The sequence below is a fragment of the Poecile atricapillus genome, chromosome 2 (assembly GCF_030490865.1).
Source record: "Poecile atricapillus isolate bPoeAtr1 chromosome 2, bPoeAtr1.hap1, whole genome shotgun sequence".
Classification (NCBI taxonomy): Eukaryota; Metazoa; Chordata; class Aves; order Passeriformes; family Paridae; genus Poecile; species Poecile atricapillus.
This window is the reverse complement of record NC_081250.1, coordinates 4,116,011-4,131,595: the sequence shown is the minus strand read 5'-3', so window position 1 is coordinate 4,131,595 and position 15,585 is coordinate 4,116,011. Positions and strand designations below refer to the sequence as shown.

Below are 15,585 nucleotides of genomic sequence, written 5' to 3'. Positions count from 1 at the left end.
TCAGCTCAGGGCCATGTTTGGGTTATTTCTACCGAGGATGCAAAAGAGGCACCAATCCAAAATGTGCCAGTTTTGCAATTGCAATAAGTGCCAGACTGAATTATAGACACTTAGGTAAGAGCTAATTCCAAATATCAGTCAGACTCATTACATGGCATTATCATAATGAACTGGGCTGAAGAAGGCATTTCAAGTTTCATGAGTCCTTCCTCAATGTGACAGCATCCTGCTATCTGAACTGGAAATTCAAATTGCCACAGCCTGCATCAGAAAATTAGAGATTCTGGCCTTTTCTGAAATTCAGTTGCATAGGCGTGATTCATCAGTCCAGAAGAATTGCTAGCTGAAAATTCTGGGAGTTATTTAGTCAGAAACACTCTCATTCTATAAAATCCTGTTTTTAATTCTCCCAGTTCAGATGCCCAAGCCCAGAGCAGAGGAGCACCTGAGGAACCCCTGCATCCCCAAAGTCTGAGAGTGGCACTGGGACATGTGGCACAAATGCCACATGTAACACCAGGTGAGAAACCTCAGCTCTCTGCAGGAGCACCAGGAAGGCAGATTCATCAGTGCTGACTTTTAACAAACTGCCCAGGTGTCTGAGAAAAGCCTGCCAGGACATCATTTCTAATTACATTTTCTAGGAGAAGGTAACAGCAGCATTGGCCACTCAAACTGAATCCTCCTCCCGAGTAATCTGAACTTCAGAGTGAATTTCACTCTGCTTCTTCCATTATTCTTATAGTGTTCTTTTACCAGTTCTGGTAACCAGAGAATCAGAGAATCAGTTCTGCAAACCACAAAATTGTGTTGTTTTGTTTTTTTTAAAGGCTGGTGAATGGGACAGGTGGAAGGAGAGTATCTGGAGCTGGAGGGAAGGTACTGGAAAAATGGGTCTCATGTATATGCCCAAGAAGTGATGGCTTGGATGCAGAGGACCATCAAGTCAGGAGAATCCTCTGGCCTTTTCAGTGCATAAGAGGAGGTTAGAAAAATAATTCACAGCTCCTTCTGGCTTTAGAATCTCCTTTAGAATGTGTGAAGCTCCTTCAATGCTTGGTTTTCCACTTTCCCATCAGTTTCTCTCCCAGTTGTTGCTGCAGCAGGACAGGACATGAGTGCAGCTCTGTTCCACACACAGCTCCTGCTGCTGGCTTCATCCCAGTTTCTCCAGGAAAAGGAATAACTGATTCTCCCCCATTCTAGATTTAGTACCTAAGAGAGAAAAGCCAAGTGACTTGGCCTTGGCTATGAATCAATTCCATCCCAGAGTGAGGATAAGAAGAGCAAGAGCATAAGGAACTGAGTTGGGTTGGCATAATTTCTTGTTAGATTAAGCAGTTGGTTATCCCAAGATCTATTTATATTCACTGGAAAGAAATGGAAACTTTTCAACAGCAGTTCATCTGACATATTTTAAATGAGTGTTTTTGGACTAATAGGGCTTGGACTTGAACCAGCTGTCCACACAAATCTTCCACCTGATCTTCAGGTTGCCCAGGATATCCCATGTGAGCTTCAATGAAGTGAATGGGGATGTGTCAACAGAGGTTCTGTGACATTACAGTCTGTGGAAGCTTAAAAATGTTTTGAGGCACCAACATTTTGTCTCTATTAAGGTTTCTCTGAGAGATCTTTAAGGCTTGGATTAGAGTCACCATTACAATGCGAGCAAAAAATCCAAGGGAAAAGATGAAAACGGGAAAACGTGAAAAATACTTATTTTTGTTTTGCCTTCTAGAAGCACATTTCAGTATATTCAATTTCAATGATTTCTTTAAAAAAAGAACAAGAAATTTCAGAAGAAGACACTTGGCTCAGTAGGGCCTTTTAGCAGCACTCAGAGGGGTCTGATCTGCAGATCAAGTTTCAGTGCATAATCAGATGGGGTTTTAATTGTCCGTTTGTCCTTGCTGGGCCTGAGAGCACAGCTCTGGGGATGATGGGGGAGTTTGCCCAGGAGAGAGGACACGGTCTGGGAATCAAGCAGGGGTCAGGCTGCTGCACACAGCCTGCAGGAGCTGAAGGCTTGGAGATGAAAATGGAGCTGTTTTCTCAGCTGGAGAGACACCATGCAGTTCTAGTGGCTACCAGCCCCAGCCTGATTTACAGGCAGAGAAGAAGCCTCTGGTGTTTGCTCCTCAGAGAGATCACAGTGTTTGAGAGGAAGAAGGTTCTCACTCCACTGCAAAGTGAGTTTTCCCAGAAAAGAGCCTAAGTGCTGTATTGACCAAAGTACACAATTATTTGTCAAGGACTTTTTTGTTATTATCGGAGCTCTGTGTCAACAGATTAATTCCTCTGAGCTGGGCAGCTCTAACAAAACCCACACATCAGTTCCATAAATGGAGACTCAGGAAAGGTAATTTAAGAGAGGTAATGATAAAAGGCAGTGCATCCTTTTTATTTCTCTTTAGGCTCATTTTCTGTTTTCATTCATTTCTGTTTATCCATGTTTTCTGCTTCCTAATGGAAAACATAACTAAGGATTTTTACCTTGAAATTTACTGGTAGATGAAATGAATCCAAAGGCAAAGTCTTGAAAACAGAATAAAGTGGCTTATTTCTTCTTCTCCTTTATTTATGCCATGCTAAGAATATCACTATTGCTGGAATAAGACCCCTTCCAACTACAGATGGGAAAGAAAAAGTTTTGATTTCTTGACAGAAGTTTAGTCTTTCCATTTCTAAATTGGGATGAAAATTCAGACCCCCAAAATGGAGTTACAAGCCAGTGATCCAGAAAGTATTTGAGCCATCTGTTTTGGCACTGTTCTATTATAACCTGAACACAGGAGCCCAGAAAATCTTCTGAACTAAAAGAAACTTCTCAGTAAATGATTTTGGTGGTAAAAGTTTTCTGTCATAAAAACCAAACTCTGCTTGGGAGGAAATTTATCTCCTTTATCAAGATGAAATATAGCCAAAGTGCACAAAAGAGTCAATGCTGACTCTGAGGGCTTCTTTGCAGTTTTCCCCAAGCCCAGGAGTTTCAAAGGGAGGTCATTAAGCTCTGCTCTTTCTTTGGAGAATTTAATGGACAACTGGCTTTTATTTTGCTCATTTTCTGCTGGGCTTTGTATGTCATGCTTCAAAGAAAGCTTGTGCTCCTGTGCTTCCTAGAATGTTTGTTCCTCTTCACTCCCAGGAACTGTAAAAGTTATTCCATTTAGACTTTATATTTTTATGCAGTGCTGTAAAATCACCTCAGGGTTAAGAAACTCAGATTGGGATCAGAGCAGTCCTTTGAGTGGCAGCTCTGGATGCTGCCACCCTGACCTCAGATGAGCACTCTGCCAGTTCATTAATGCTTTAATTGTTCTACCATGTTGGCCTGACCTGATCCTCAGACAGGGCTTTTCATCACAAAAGTTTCCTTTTCAAAGGTCACAGGCACCACAATGAGTCCTTTGGGCAAAGGGCTGGAAAACACTTTTATGTACAATCAGGAATAACGAGACATGATTATGAAGAATGAACATTTCACAAACAGAAGTAGAAATTTCAGAAAATTTGTAGAGTGTGTGAGACATTGGACACCTTGCTGGGCACTTATTGACCTCACAACTACAAAATATAAACAGCAGAAAGTCAGTAATAGCAATAGTAGCAATATTTGAAATAAATTCTGGATGGACTGTACTCAAACCAGCACATTATCTCTGTGCCCTGTGCAGATAGCACAACCTGCATGCAAAACAGCAGAAATTATGATCAAGGCTTTGCAAGAAGAACTTGGGGATGTCAACAGGTCATCAACTGCAAACCTGCAGCACTGGAGGAACTGCTCCTCTTTAGAGAAAAGAAGTTTTAAAAAATCAATAGGAAAACTAATTTGATCAGTGTTGGAGAAAAAACATAAGCCATTCAGAGAGGAAAGAGAAAGGGAAATTTAAAAAAAAATCAATAATATAATAACAATATCTCAGTTTCTGAACAGAACAATGCAGAAGTGAAAACAGAAGTGTGAAGAGAGTCAGTAGAAACTAAGAAAATATTCAGACAAGCAAGTGCATCAGCAAGGAGGATGCTTACACAGGACTAGGGAATGCTTTTCAGCAAAAAAAACCCATAAATGAAATGCATACAGCTACATACACAGGTGAGACATTTCTATACATAAAATTGTGAGTGAGAAAACTCTGTTTTCTTTAGAAGATCAGAAGAACTTCAGCAATGTGGACTGTGGTGTTTGAAATGGAGCATGGCAGATCAAAAGAAGTGAAGACAGTTAGAGGACAAGGGGGAAGGGCTTCAAATTGAAATAGAGTTGGTTTAGATTGGATATTAGGAGGAAATTCTTCCCTGTGAGGGTGGGCAGGCCCTGGCACAGGGTGCCCAGAGAAGCTGTGGCTGCCCCTGGATTTCTGGAAGTGTCCAAGGCCAGGTTGGACAGGGCTTGGAACACCCTGGGATAGTGGAAAGACAACTCTCACTTATGAAAACTTTATTTTTGTCAATTTTTTTTCCTGTCATGGCCTTCCAGAACATCAGCCAATGGTTGCTACATTGAGATACTGGTGTTTCCCACAACCTGAAGGTGGTCTGGACAAATTCTTTGTAAAGAAGAGAAACAAGGTGTGAAGGGAAGAATGACGTGGTTTGTGAAGTTCTCTGAAAGAGCCAACATGAGGACAAGGGAGATCCAGTGGACAATCCTCTGAAAGAAATTCAAACTCCAAACTCCAAAGGTTCCCATAGAAATTTGGCTGTTGCAGGTTTGAAGGGGAGATCACTATGCATAAGAACACAAGGGAAAAAGGGCAGGAATACATACCTAAGTGTGTATATACATATATATATATATATATATACACATGTATTATTCTGATTTTTCAATGGAAAGATCTGTGCTGTTTCACACAAATCTCAGTGATCTGTAAAAGGGACTGAAGAACAGGCTGACAGATTTTTAGTGGCAGTAAACTGCTCACAACAGCAAAAATCAAGACTGATTGCAAAGAGCTGTCCAGGGACTGAGTGATCAGGCAATAATCTGGCACAGAAAATCACCTGATGTGAAGGTAACACCACGGGGGAGACAAACAATCTCAGCTTTACATGCAGAGTTATGAGCTTTGGGAGTTTTCATTCACAGTAGAAATGCTGGAATTACACTCTCTGGCTCCCTGAAAACCTCATCTCAGTTCCCAGCAGGAGAAAGGAAACAAAAAAAGAAATGCTTGGAATTACTGATGAAGAAAATAAACCAGGCAAGAGGATGCAGATGTAAAAATTCATTTGTGTGGTCACACCTTGATTACAGGGGCCAGCTCTGATCTTGCCACCACAAAAATGCTGCATCTTTAATGAGCAGCACATCATGAAGACCTTTGGCTATCTGTGGTTTTCTCTCCTGAGCAGAGTCCCACACTGAAATAAGGACCCTTCACTCCTTTGCTTGTCATCCAGGAATCTCAAAGCAAGGGAGGACAATTTTTAAATAGATAATTTTAAAATAGATAATCATTAAAGTGGCTTTGTAGCTGGGGAAGTTGAGCTCTGAGTAGCAATCTAACTTATTCAAAATTAAATAAATGATGAAGGCAGAGGCAGAAGTGAAATCCAGGTCTTCCCCCACCTCATACACCCACTCACTCCAGCAGCTAATTGGTTGTACTGAATTATTTTCAACCAGACACCAAAAAGCCCAGAGGTTGCAAAACTGTTCAGTTCTCCAGCACAAGAGGAAAAAAAAAAAAAATCTATTAAAGCAGAGTGGAAGGTTTTGGGGAAAAAAAATTGATCTGCCTGTTTGAAAAATTACAAATTTATACAGTCTTATCTCTGAGAAATATTGCAGAGGGGTTCATAGCTGGGGTGAATTCACAGCAGAAGTTACTGAGGGAAAAAGCAGCTCAGGGAACTGCCCCTGGTGCCTCTTCCCTGAGGTTTGTCCTCTGACCCTGCTGTGTTTCCATGGTTCACCAGTTCTTTGGCAGTTTTACATCTAAAATTGCAAGAAATGTGTTTTATTTAACAAAATCAGGAAGAAATTCCCTGGCATTTTTTTTTTCCAAGCCCTTCTTTAGCTTCAGAGAGGGATGTGTGATTAAAACTCAGTTATGTGACTCTGAGAAAACAGATCAGAACTGAAAAACCCCAATGTGCTCATTTAAAGAGAAAATACCTAATAGAGTGTGTTTTTCTAGTGCTATCAGAAATTGAATTTCAGAGCATCCAATGTGCTCAGTTATTAGTTCACTTGTGGGATATGTGCAAATCAAAATCCATTCAGGAATGAAACAAACAAAAAAAAGATGATTACCTAAATTTTCTCCCTCAGATGTTTTGCCAGTAAAAATACATGTTTCTTGCTCACTATACAGAATCAGCACTTAAAAGTTTCCTTTTCTTCTGAAATTGTCTCTGAAATAGTTTCCCTGTTTTCAGCCCAAGTCAATCTCTAAGCTCCTTCTACAGACAAGTAGAAAATCAATCAATCAATCAATCAATCAATCAATCAATCAATCAAGCAACTCAACTGCCTCATTCAAAGATTTTTTACCCTAGATACAACACAGTAATGTGATCTAGAGGTGGACTTGAGGGCTGCTGCCATGATCAAAGGCCTTTTTTAGGCTAATCCTTATTTCCCAGTGAGGCTTAGAGCTCCTGCATGACCTGTTCCTTGTCTCACACCATCCTGAGGTAAGAAAATGAGAAATCAAAATCAGTGGAAAGTAATTTTTAACACAAAAAAAATCCTTAAAAATTATATTTAAACAGAATTGCATCTTTAGAAGGAAGTTTTATCCCTCTAAGAATATTCAGCTCTCTAATCATATTGCCACTGGTTGGTGCAATGATGCTTCTGGAACACACAAAGATGTGTCCAAGAGGGAACCAAAGCTCACCCTGGGTTAGACACTGAGCTCTTGGCTCTTCACTCAGGTGGGTGAAGCCAATTCTAACTGCCCCAGGTGGAGTGTTCCCAGGAGCACAGGAACTGTAATTTCATGGAGTATTTAGAATTTCAGCTTTTAGTGTTAGTCCTCTGTGGGGGTTCAAGCAAGGCTGGTACCCTGGCTGGAGCCAGCACGGGCGGCTATCCTCAGCCACATGGTCCATATCCCACTGCATCAATGTGATGGACGGCAAAATATGGCAATTTATTGCAGGGAAACTTAACATTTTATAGCCTGAGGTCACTGTGTTACTCCCATCTGCTTACATCACACCTAGATGCTATTGGCTAATTGCAGAAGGTTTTACTATCCTAACAGAGAGGGGGTTTACTCACTTTCCCTTACATCCCGAATTCTTCCGCTCTGCTATGCCCTAGACTACAACAGTCCTCTTTTGGAAATAACACTCATTTCCTCTTCTAATATTCATGTGTCTTTATTTTTCCAGCAGAGGCCTGGGATAGTTGTCTCACAGAATTGTCATAGAAGGGTTTGGGTGGAAGGGACCTTAAAGCCCATCCAGTTTCACCCCTGTCCTGGGCAGGGTCACCTTTGACTGTCCCAGGTTTCTCTAAGCCCTGTCCAGCCTGGCCTTGGGCACTTCCAGGGATCCAGGGGCAGCCACAGCTTCTCTGGGCACCCTGTGCCAGGGCCTGCCCACCCTCACAAGGAGGAATTTCTTCCCAATATCCCATCTTAATCTACTCTCCATCATCTTCAAGCCATTCCCCCTTGCCCCATGAGGACTGTGCCCTGTCCTGTACGTTCTTTCACAAAACACAATTTGCAGCTCCATTTCAATTCCTCATTAGTTCAAATTCTCATGAGCGGTGACTGAAAGTGGTCCCAGAGATGTCCTATTTTTGAAATCCCTGTGTTTTCCACTTGAGGTGATCACTGTTCACTGGAGGGAAGAGGAAGGCAGAGCCTTGTCCCCGTCTGAGCTAAGGCAGAGACATAATCACATCTGAGGGCGGTGATGCCTGACTGTGCTGCCCTGAGTGCGTGGCAGATGTCAGATTTCAGTGCTCTTAATCCAGCACTTTTCACAGCACCCTTGAAAGGGTCAGTGACTCCAATAACAGCAAGTGATGCTTCAGTCATTATCTACAGTTTGAATTTATTCACATAAGGATCAAAAAAATGAGCACGTCAAGCGGCTTTAAGGCACCGCGGGGTTGTGGGTTTTAATTAGAAACACTCCAAAAGTGAACTGACAGTTCAAATTAATTAAAAAAAAAAAACAAAACAAAAGCAGGGGGGCAGATTTTAGGAATCAGGAGTTATTCCAACAGGAGCTTTCAGATTTGCCATTTAGATTTTGTGTGCAAAGGGTTGCTTTCCACCCCCAGAGGTGCTTTCTGTGGGGAATAACCCTAAAGCCAGGGGAGGAAGGGCTCGCCCTTACATTGCTTCTGTCAATTCTACCAGCTCCTTTCCACTCCACAGTGCAATTACTGCTGTTATCTCATTAGTGTTTTAATTAGGGCTCAAGTGCAGGCAGGCCAAGGTAGGAAGGTTCAATTCACAGCATCAGGTCTGGGCTCTTCAGTCACTGGCTCAGTTTAGAGGGGTCTCAAGGCTGTTCCAAATTAGAGACAGATATAATGACCTGCACAGAAAGTGGCAGCCCCCAACTATACCTCCAGAGATATCCCTGGGTCTCTCTGGGGTCTTTAAATATTTACAGTGCTGTTCTGGGGAGAGAAAAAAACACTTTCATGACTCTGTGGTATCTGTCAGAGATGCTACCCAATGATACCCAGATCCTGTGGACTAAAAGGGTTATGGAAAATTCAGAGTCACAGATTTCCAGGCAATGATGTGAAACCCAAGTGCTCCAAATGTCATAAATCTCCCACCTTGTGTTGTCTAAATAGGATTTATTTGTGAGGGAATCTCTGTATCAGTGAGGTCAATTTACTGTGAGGCTTTCTGCTTTTGTGATGGTGATGCCTTAAGCTCTCTCAGCAGCACAAATTATATTTTGTATATCACACCCATTGCTATTTCTCTCCTTAGAACATAAATAAAAGAATTTTAACAGAAAAACTTACTCCTATTATGTTGGTTTTTTTTCTCTTCTCAGGTGATTTTTTTGCTTTATCTTAACAATTAACACAGAAGTGAACTCTCCTGCTCTCAGGACACACACTCAGATCAGCTGCTGGGCAACACAGAAACCTTTTTCACGCTGACTCCCTTGAACAGGGCACTGCCAAGGTGAGAACATGAGGATCCTCAGCCTTGAGAAAGCTGCCAGTGGTGCCTGTTCAGGAGCATTTGCACCTTCCCTTGGGGGCTGGAGTGACATAAGAGCCAACTACAGCAAACCTTGGTTCCCTAAGAGAGGGGAACCCACTGAGCCTGGAAGAGCAGAAGAATTTTTTTCAGCTTACTAATAGCTAATTAATGCTTTCCATCCACACTCAGTTTTGGGGTTTTTTTTTTTTTTTTTTCTGGGAAAGCACCACTGTGCTTCAGCTGAAGGCTCAAAGTGGGTTATGAATGAGCTTCCTTCTCCCTCTGCCTACTCTTGGTTGGCACAGGAGACAGAGTGTTGGGTAAACAGATAAACAGCCTGTGAGCGTGGGCAGCACTGGGAAGGGAACTTCATAACAGGAAATCTAGAAACAAACACACAGCAGTGATGGAGAAAATGGAGATGACTGTGAAAGATGCAATTCCTGACCATGATTATTACATTTTTCTAAATAATGTGTGTGACAGAATTGCTGTAGTTGTCATCCAAGTGGATGAGCAGATATTGTAATGCACCCCCTGGCTTGGAACATTTCTCCTTCCCACCTTCAAAACCTTACACAAAGGCAAACAGCACTGCAGAGGGAGGAGGAAAGAATGGCCCAAACCCAAAGAAACAGCCAAAACCAAATCACTTCAATTCTTGCAGTGTTACCCGCTGTGGCCACTTCAGAGAACACCTGAAGATGTTTGGCCTTGTTTGTGTCTTATTTCCCATAAAAGCAGATGTGGAACATGACAGATCAAATTTCCTCTCAGTGGGAGAGGGCAGTGTCCTCCCACCCACATAAACACTTACCAGGAGAACAAGAATCACTGGCCCTTGGTAGATGTAGTCAATATATTTCCCTGGCTCTTTTCCAAACCAGCACCTGTGAAAAACAAAACAAATAAGAAAACAATTTGCAAAGGTAAATTCACTTTTAGACTGTAACATGAAAGACACTGTAGAGGGGTTCCTTAACTCACTGCATTGTTTAATCACATATAAATAATCAGCAAATAACTGAATTTTCTGCTGCACATCACCTGTTGTTGGACACAGATCTGAGCCCCACTTTCCCCTGCCATTAGAACATTCATGTTCCCTCTATGGTTTTGGCTATTGCCTATGTAAATATTTACAAGAAATATGAGAACCTGTTATGAGAAGGAGACAGGAGATGTCTGAGAAATGGATTAAAGAAATATTCTGTGTAAGAAAGAAAAAAACAAACCCTGTTATCCATTGCAGTGCCCAGAGACACAAAGTAAATGCTGCTAATTAAAGCAAATGTCTCAAGTTGCATGGAAATGCTGTCTAAATAAAACACTGAATGGATAAGGAGTTATCCCATTGGCTTTGGATGAATTTGGGGACTACTGGGGACTCTGGAAGTGCTCAAAAACCATGCAGATGTGGCACTTGGGGACATGGGTTAGTGGAGGACCTGGCAGTGCTGGGTGAGTGGCTGAGCTCCACAATCCAAGACTTAATGATTCCATGGCCACCAAAGCCAGCAGACAGAACAGAGCCACCACTTGAAACCACCAAACTCCTGCTCCAACATCCCCTTCCAAACTGTCTGGGACAAGCCAAACCAGGCTGGGAAATGGGCTCAGGTGAAGTCACAGGTGAAGTGAGTGGCCTCAGAGCAGAGGAGAGCCTGGATGTGTCACACGTGACTGAGCACCGGCTTGACTTCCACTAATTCCAAGTGTTTTTCTCCCTGCTGTGTTACACAAGAACCCTGTGATTTCACAGCAACCCACACTGACACTCACTTCATCCTCTTCACTGAGAACAATAAATCTGCTCTGTTTATGCTGGTAAATGAATGAGAGACTGGGCTCAAGTCTGAACTCACACCATTCCATTTTCCTTTGGGTAGTTTTGGTCCAGGCTGAAAACTAACCACGTCCAAAACTATTCTTGGGGAACAAATCTGGAGCTAGCAGGAGCCAGAGGACATTCCCAATAGTCCACAAACTGCAGCTCCACTGATTTTGGAGGCCAAGATATTTGGAAGGTATTTGGAAGTTGAGCCCTAGGAATTAATCCAGGCCTAGCTAATTTAGTATTACAGCTACAGCCACGGGGTCTGGATCCAGGATTCCACCAAGCAAAGACAGCTTTGCATTCATAATTCCTTTAAGCTTAGATCATTGGAGCTCCAGATCCCTTAGGAAGTAGATTTTGGAGTTCAAGGGTCTGAGAGTTTTCTTCCCTGTCATGGATACCCCATAACAAGTCCCTACAGTGAAAGTTATGCCTTCCCCATGTTTGCTTTGTGAAACAGATAATTTAGAGACTGGATAACTGGAGCCATGGAAACAAAGGTAATTCCTGGGCCAGGGAGACCACGGAGCCACATTTGCTCTTTTACAAGCAGCAAGATGTAATAGGCTGCCTCAAAGAGGTTGGAGTCTGTAAGACACGACCTCACGAGTCCAGGGGAAATGAGCTGGGATTAGGAAAGCTCTGGTTCTGATGGGATCCCTGTGGATCACACCTCACCCTCGAAGCCTCTCTCCAAAATGTGTTGTTTGCTATAACAGGAGGAGCTGCTTGCCCACTGCAAGATGCTCTGAGTGGACAGGAGTGTTGAGGTACACAGCTGGAATCAGGAACACAGTTCAGGACCTCACAATTATTGGCCTTTTCTTGGCTCAATTCCTAAATCCTTTAAGTTCCAAATGAATGAGAAAGCTTTGGATGTTCTAGAAATGTGAAAGATGTCTGCTATTCCCTGCTGCACTGGCTGAAAATGAGTGTGAATTGCTAATTCTGCAACTCATCTTCCAAAGTTTGGGCATGAGAGCAAGACTTGGAATAAGGTACTTCCTCCAGCCAAGTTATCATCCAAGAAGAATCCCCAGGGCAGCCTTAAATGAATGAAACTGTGTTTCTGAATTTTATTTTTTTTTTTGTGTAGCTGGAAAGACATGAAAAAAAAAATAATTACAAGATAGGCCAGGGCAGGAAACAAATTTCTCCAGAACTTGCAAGATCTACATTTGAGAGAAGATTGTCAAGGGTATTTTGGGAGAACTATTTTTTATTGCTTGAAACTCAGAGAACTAAGAGAAGCAAAGAGTTCCTGGGAAGCTGGCTGCTCTAGCAGAGGGACTAATATGAAGCAGACTGAAGCATGTGGTGGAACTTAGTGGGCTAGAAAAGTCAGCAAAGAATTTGGAACTAAACTGGTAGAGCACAAATGAGGCTCCAGGGCAAAGGCTGCTTGTTGCTCTTTGGAATTTAAATGTTGTTTAGCTGGATGACCAAAATGCTGAAATTTGTTATCTGAAGTCCAAGGTTGTGCTGAGTGAAGAGTTAATGTGGATTAATTTCCACACTGAGGAAACAAAGTTGTGGCCAAAGACAGACTCTGCAACACAGGATTCTCCAGGGGAGTTGGTGCTCCAGGGTTCCTCTTGTAGGTAGTGGAGAAAAAAACTCAACAGCTTTTTTAGGTCTGTGTTCATCTCATTAGGTTATAAACCAGATCTGAGAGAAGACAGCTATTTGCCAGAAACATTCTAAATGTCTGCAATTGATTAGCAATATTTCATATTTAGAGTATTAACTGTTCCAACTAGGACTTCTAGCTAAGGTATTGCAAAACTGTTCTGCCAATCATCTGAACTCTTACTTTAAATCTAACACAAGCCATTGTTCCTGGAATAAAACAATTTCTTTAAAACCACAAAGAGAAACATAAATCACTGACAATTATTTGCTGCATCTCTGATAATTATTTGGTGCATGTGTGAAATAAAAGCCCTTTAACCACTTTTTATTCTTTTTTTACCTCTGGAAGGATAAATAAACACCCCCTGAATATTGAAGAGGACAATTTAGGAAGACAGTTGTGATAAGACTCATTTATGTAATGTAAAACACATTTCTGTTGAATAGCACTATTTAATATTCTTCTGGGCACTCTGATAGTTCTTTATATAACCAAACCCACCACTGGTTTTATCACTATTGTTAATTAGATCTCACTAATGTTCTTCCCCTTAGCAAATGCCCATCAATGAAATTACTGCAATAACACTTAATAATTTGTGTGTGGTTTTTTTTGAGGTTTAACAGTATTTTTTCTTTTTTTTTTTTTTTTTTTTTCAGAGTTGCCATATTTTGCTAAAGAACTGATAAACCCCAGACAGGATATTTGCCACAGCACCAATTAAAATTACCTCACTGTGCAGAAAATGATCTCTATTAAATACAAAGATTAAAATGTTAGGAAGTTGGTTGAAGCATTTCTTTAACATTCTTTCTATTTTGAGCTTTTAAACTACAATAACCTACACAACCTGAACCCCAGCTGAACCTCCACCCAACTTAAATGGATCCTCAGATGGAGAAAGAGAAACTTCCCATTTTTCCTGAATTTTGGGCAGTCTCAAAGAGTCTTGGAAGCTGCAGAGAAATCCATGTTTGCTGCCTGTGTCCAGCTGTCTGGGTCTGACCTCCTGGGAGCAGCACATGATTCCCCCCGTGCTCAGGACAAATGGACAAAAGCTCTGGCAAGGAGCAAAGTCAGGACCCTGGATTTTAGAAGAGGAACTTCCAGCTGTTTGAAGAATTAGGGGATGAGATCCCCCTGGGGACCCATCCTTAGGGACAGAGGAACTGGCCAGACCTGCAGCTCTTTAAGGATGTTTATCAAGAACGAGAGCTCTCCAATCCCACGTGTAAGAAATCAGGCAGGGACTGGGCACGGCTGAGCAAGGAGCAGCTCCTCAAACCGAGGAAGAAGGAAATGCACAGCCAGTGGAAGCAGGAAAATGTGACCTGGGATATGGTTCAGATGTGTATTCATTTCCTAATTTGTTTAGAGAGCCACACAAACACAAATATTAACATCACTTACTGTTCATTCTCGTAATACAGCTTGCCAATGGCCCAGGCAATGATGATTGGACAGGGAATACCTTCAGAAGCAAAAAAAGGTTAGGAGTTAATCATGGCTGGATGGATGTGTCCATGGTACCAAAGTAAATTTAAATTTGTGTGAGGAGAGTCTGAGTTAATGAATGGGAGACTCTCAACAATTGTGGTCCTATCTTGGTCTGCTTGAGACATCACAACTGCTAAGATTGTTTAATTTAAAAATGAAAAAAGATCATCTCAACAAAACTTTAGTACCAGCAGGGAAAGTTAATAAAAATACTAACAAACACACACAAAAATACCTATATTTTCATGTAAATGACCAGAAGAATTTTGGCTGACTTAAAGGCAGTTTTGGTTCCTTTTTATTCTCCTGCAGCTGATACAGCAGAATCTTAAAAGACAACACTTGGAAGTGGGTGTTTAGGTTTTTATCTCCCAGGGTCCAAGAAGTTTGTAAACATACTGTGATCTCTAGATGAAGCACACTTTCAAAACTTGCAACAATTTGAGTTGAGTGTTCCTTATGAAATAGGATTGTGAGAAAGAACAGCTTGAGATCTTGCAGTATCAGAATTCCTGGGTTTTTTTCTCTTTCTGAAGGATCCAGCTACTTTAAACCTTACAGACATCACTGCACTCCCTAACAAGTGTTTGTGTTGGCCTCCCAAACCAGCTGGTTTGAAGGGGATTTGCTGGAGGAGGGACCTGGAAGGGAGGAAGAGTAAATGGAAGTGGCCTCTTGACTCACACTCAGGCAAGGACTAGACCGAAGTCAAAATTAAAAGGGGAGATTTTTCCCTTTCCATTCTCCCTTTAACTTCTCACCTCAGGAAAACCCAGACAAGTCCAGCCTCACCAGCTCCATCCTCCATTCCAGACTGCAGGTTGATGTCTCTCTGAAACCACTGAAATCCCTGGGGGGAGTGCAAGGACAGAGCCCCAGTGACTCTCACAAGTATCTGCTTCTACCCCAGTGAGGGTAACGTGTGTCAAACCCTCGTGGAGCAGCAGAGGTGGATTTGTTTCTAACACAAATTTGTCCCTTTTAACCTGGTCCTTCTGTGTGAAATGGAAGCTTTAAAGAGATGGAAAGAGAACCACAACACAGAGGGGATGGGGCTGAGTTGCTGAAGGGTCATCTTTAACCTCAGCAAGAAGTACAGCAGCTCTGATCTCCTGCCCCTTCATCTCTGCTGGCTCCTGTGTCCTTCAAATGATTGTGTTTTATTCCATCCTGCTCACCAGGGACTCAAAGAGTCTGGTGCTCTCATCTCCCCATGTTCTTGGGAGGAATGGACACAGAAAATGGAGGCATGTTCTCTCTCCAGAAGGAAAACATTTTACTTTTCCTTGTTAAGTAAAGGATAGGGATTTGAGAATGTGACTGGTAAAAAAATGTGTATGAGGAGGCAGAGCAGAGCCAGAATGCACCCAAAAGGTGGCAGGAAAGGTTCATTCAGCTCACAGCACTCCAAAATTAGTAATGAGAGACCCAGAGGATTCTGACTGAGGTAGGGAGTGAAAACACCA

General features: G+C 42.1%; 1 protein-coding gene across 5 annotated transcripts in view; it reads right to left on the bottom strand.

The window, feature by feature from the left end:
* CRHR2 (corticotropin releasing hormone receptor 2) overlaps positions 1-15,585 on the bottom strand; it is a 138,360-nt gene that overhangs the window by 22,074 nt on the left and 100,701 nt on the right. For all 5 annotated transcript variants that reach the window (XM_058830968.1, XM_058830970.1, XM_058830971.1 and 2 more), the window contains 2 exons: positions 14,033-14,093; positions 9,970-10,042 (listed from right to left, as the gene is read on the bottom strand). In XM_058830968.1, coding sequence (XP_058686951.1) covers positions 9,970-10,042; positions 14,033-14,093 — 134 coding nt within the window. The remainder of the gene's footprint in view (positions 1-9,969; positions 10,043-14,032; positions 14,094-15,585) is intronic.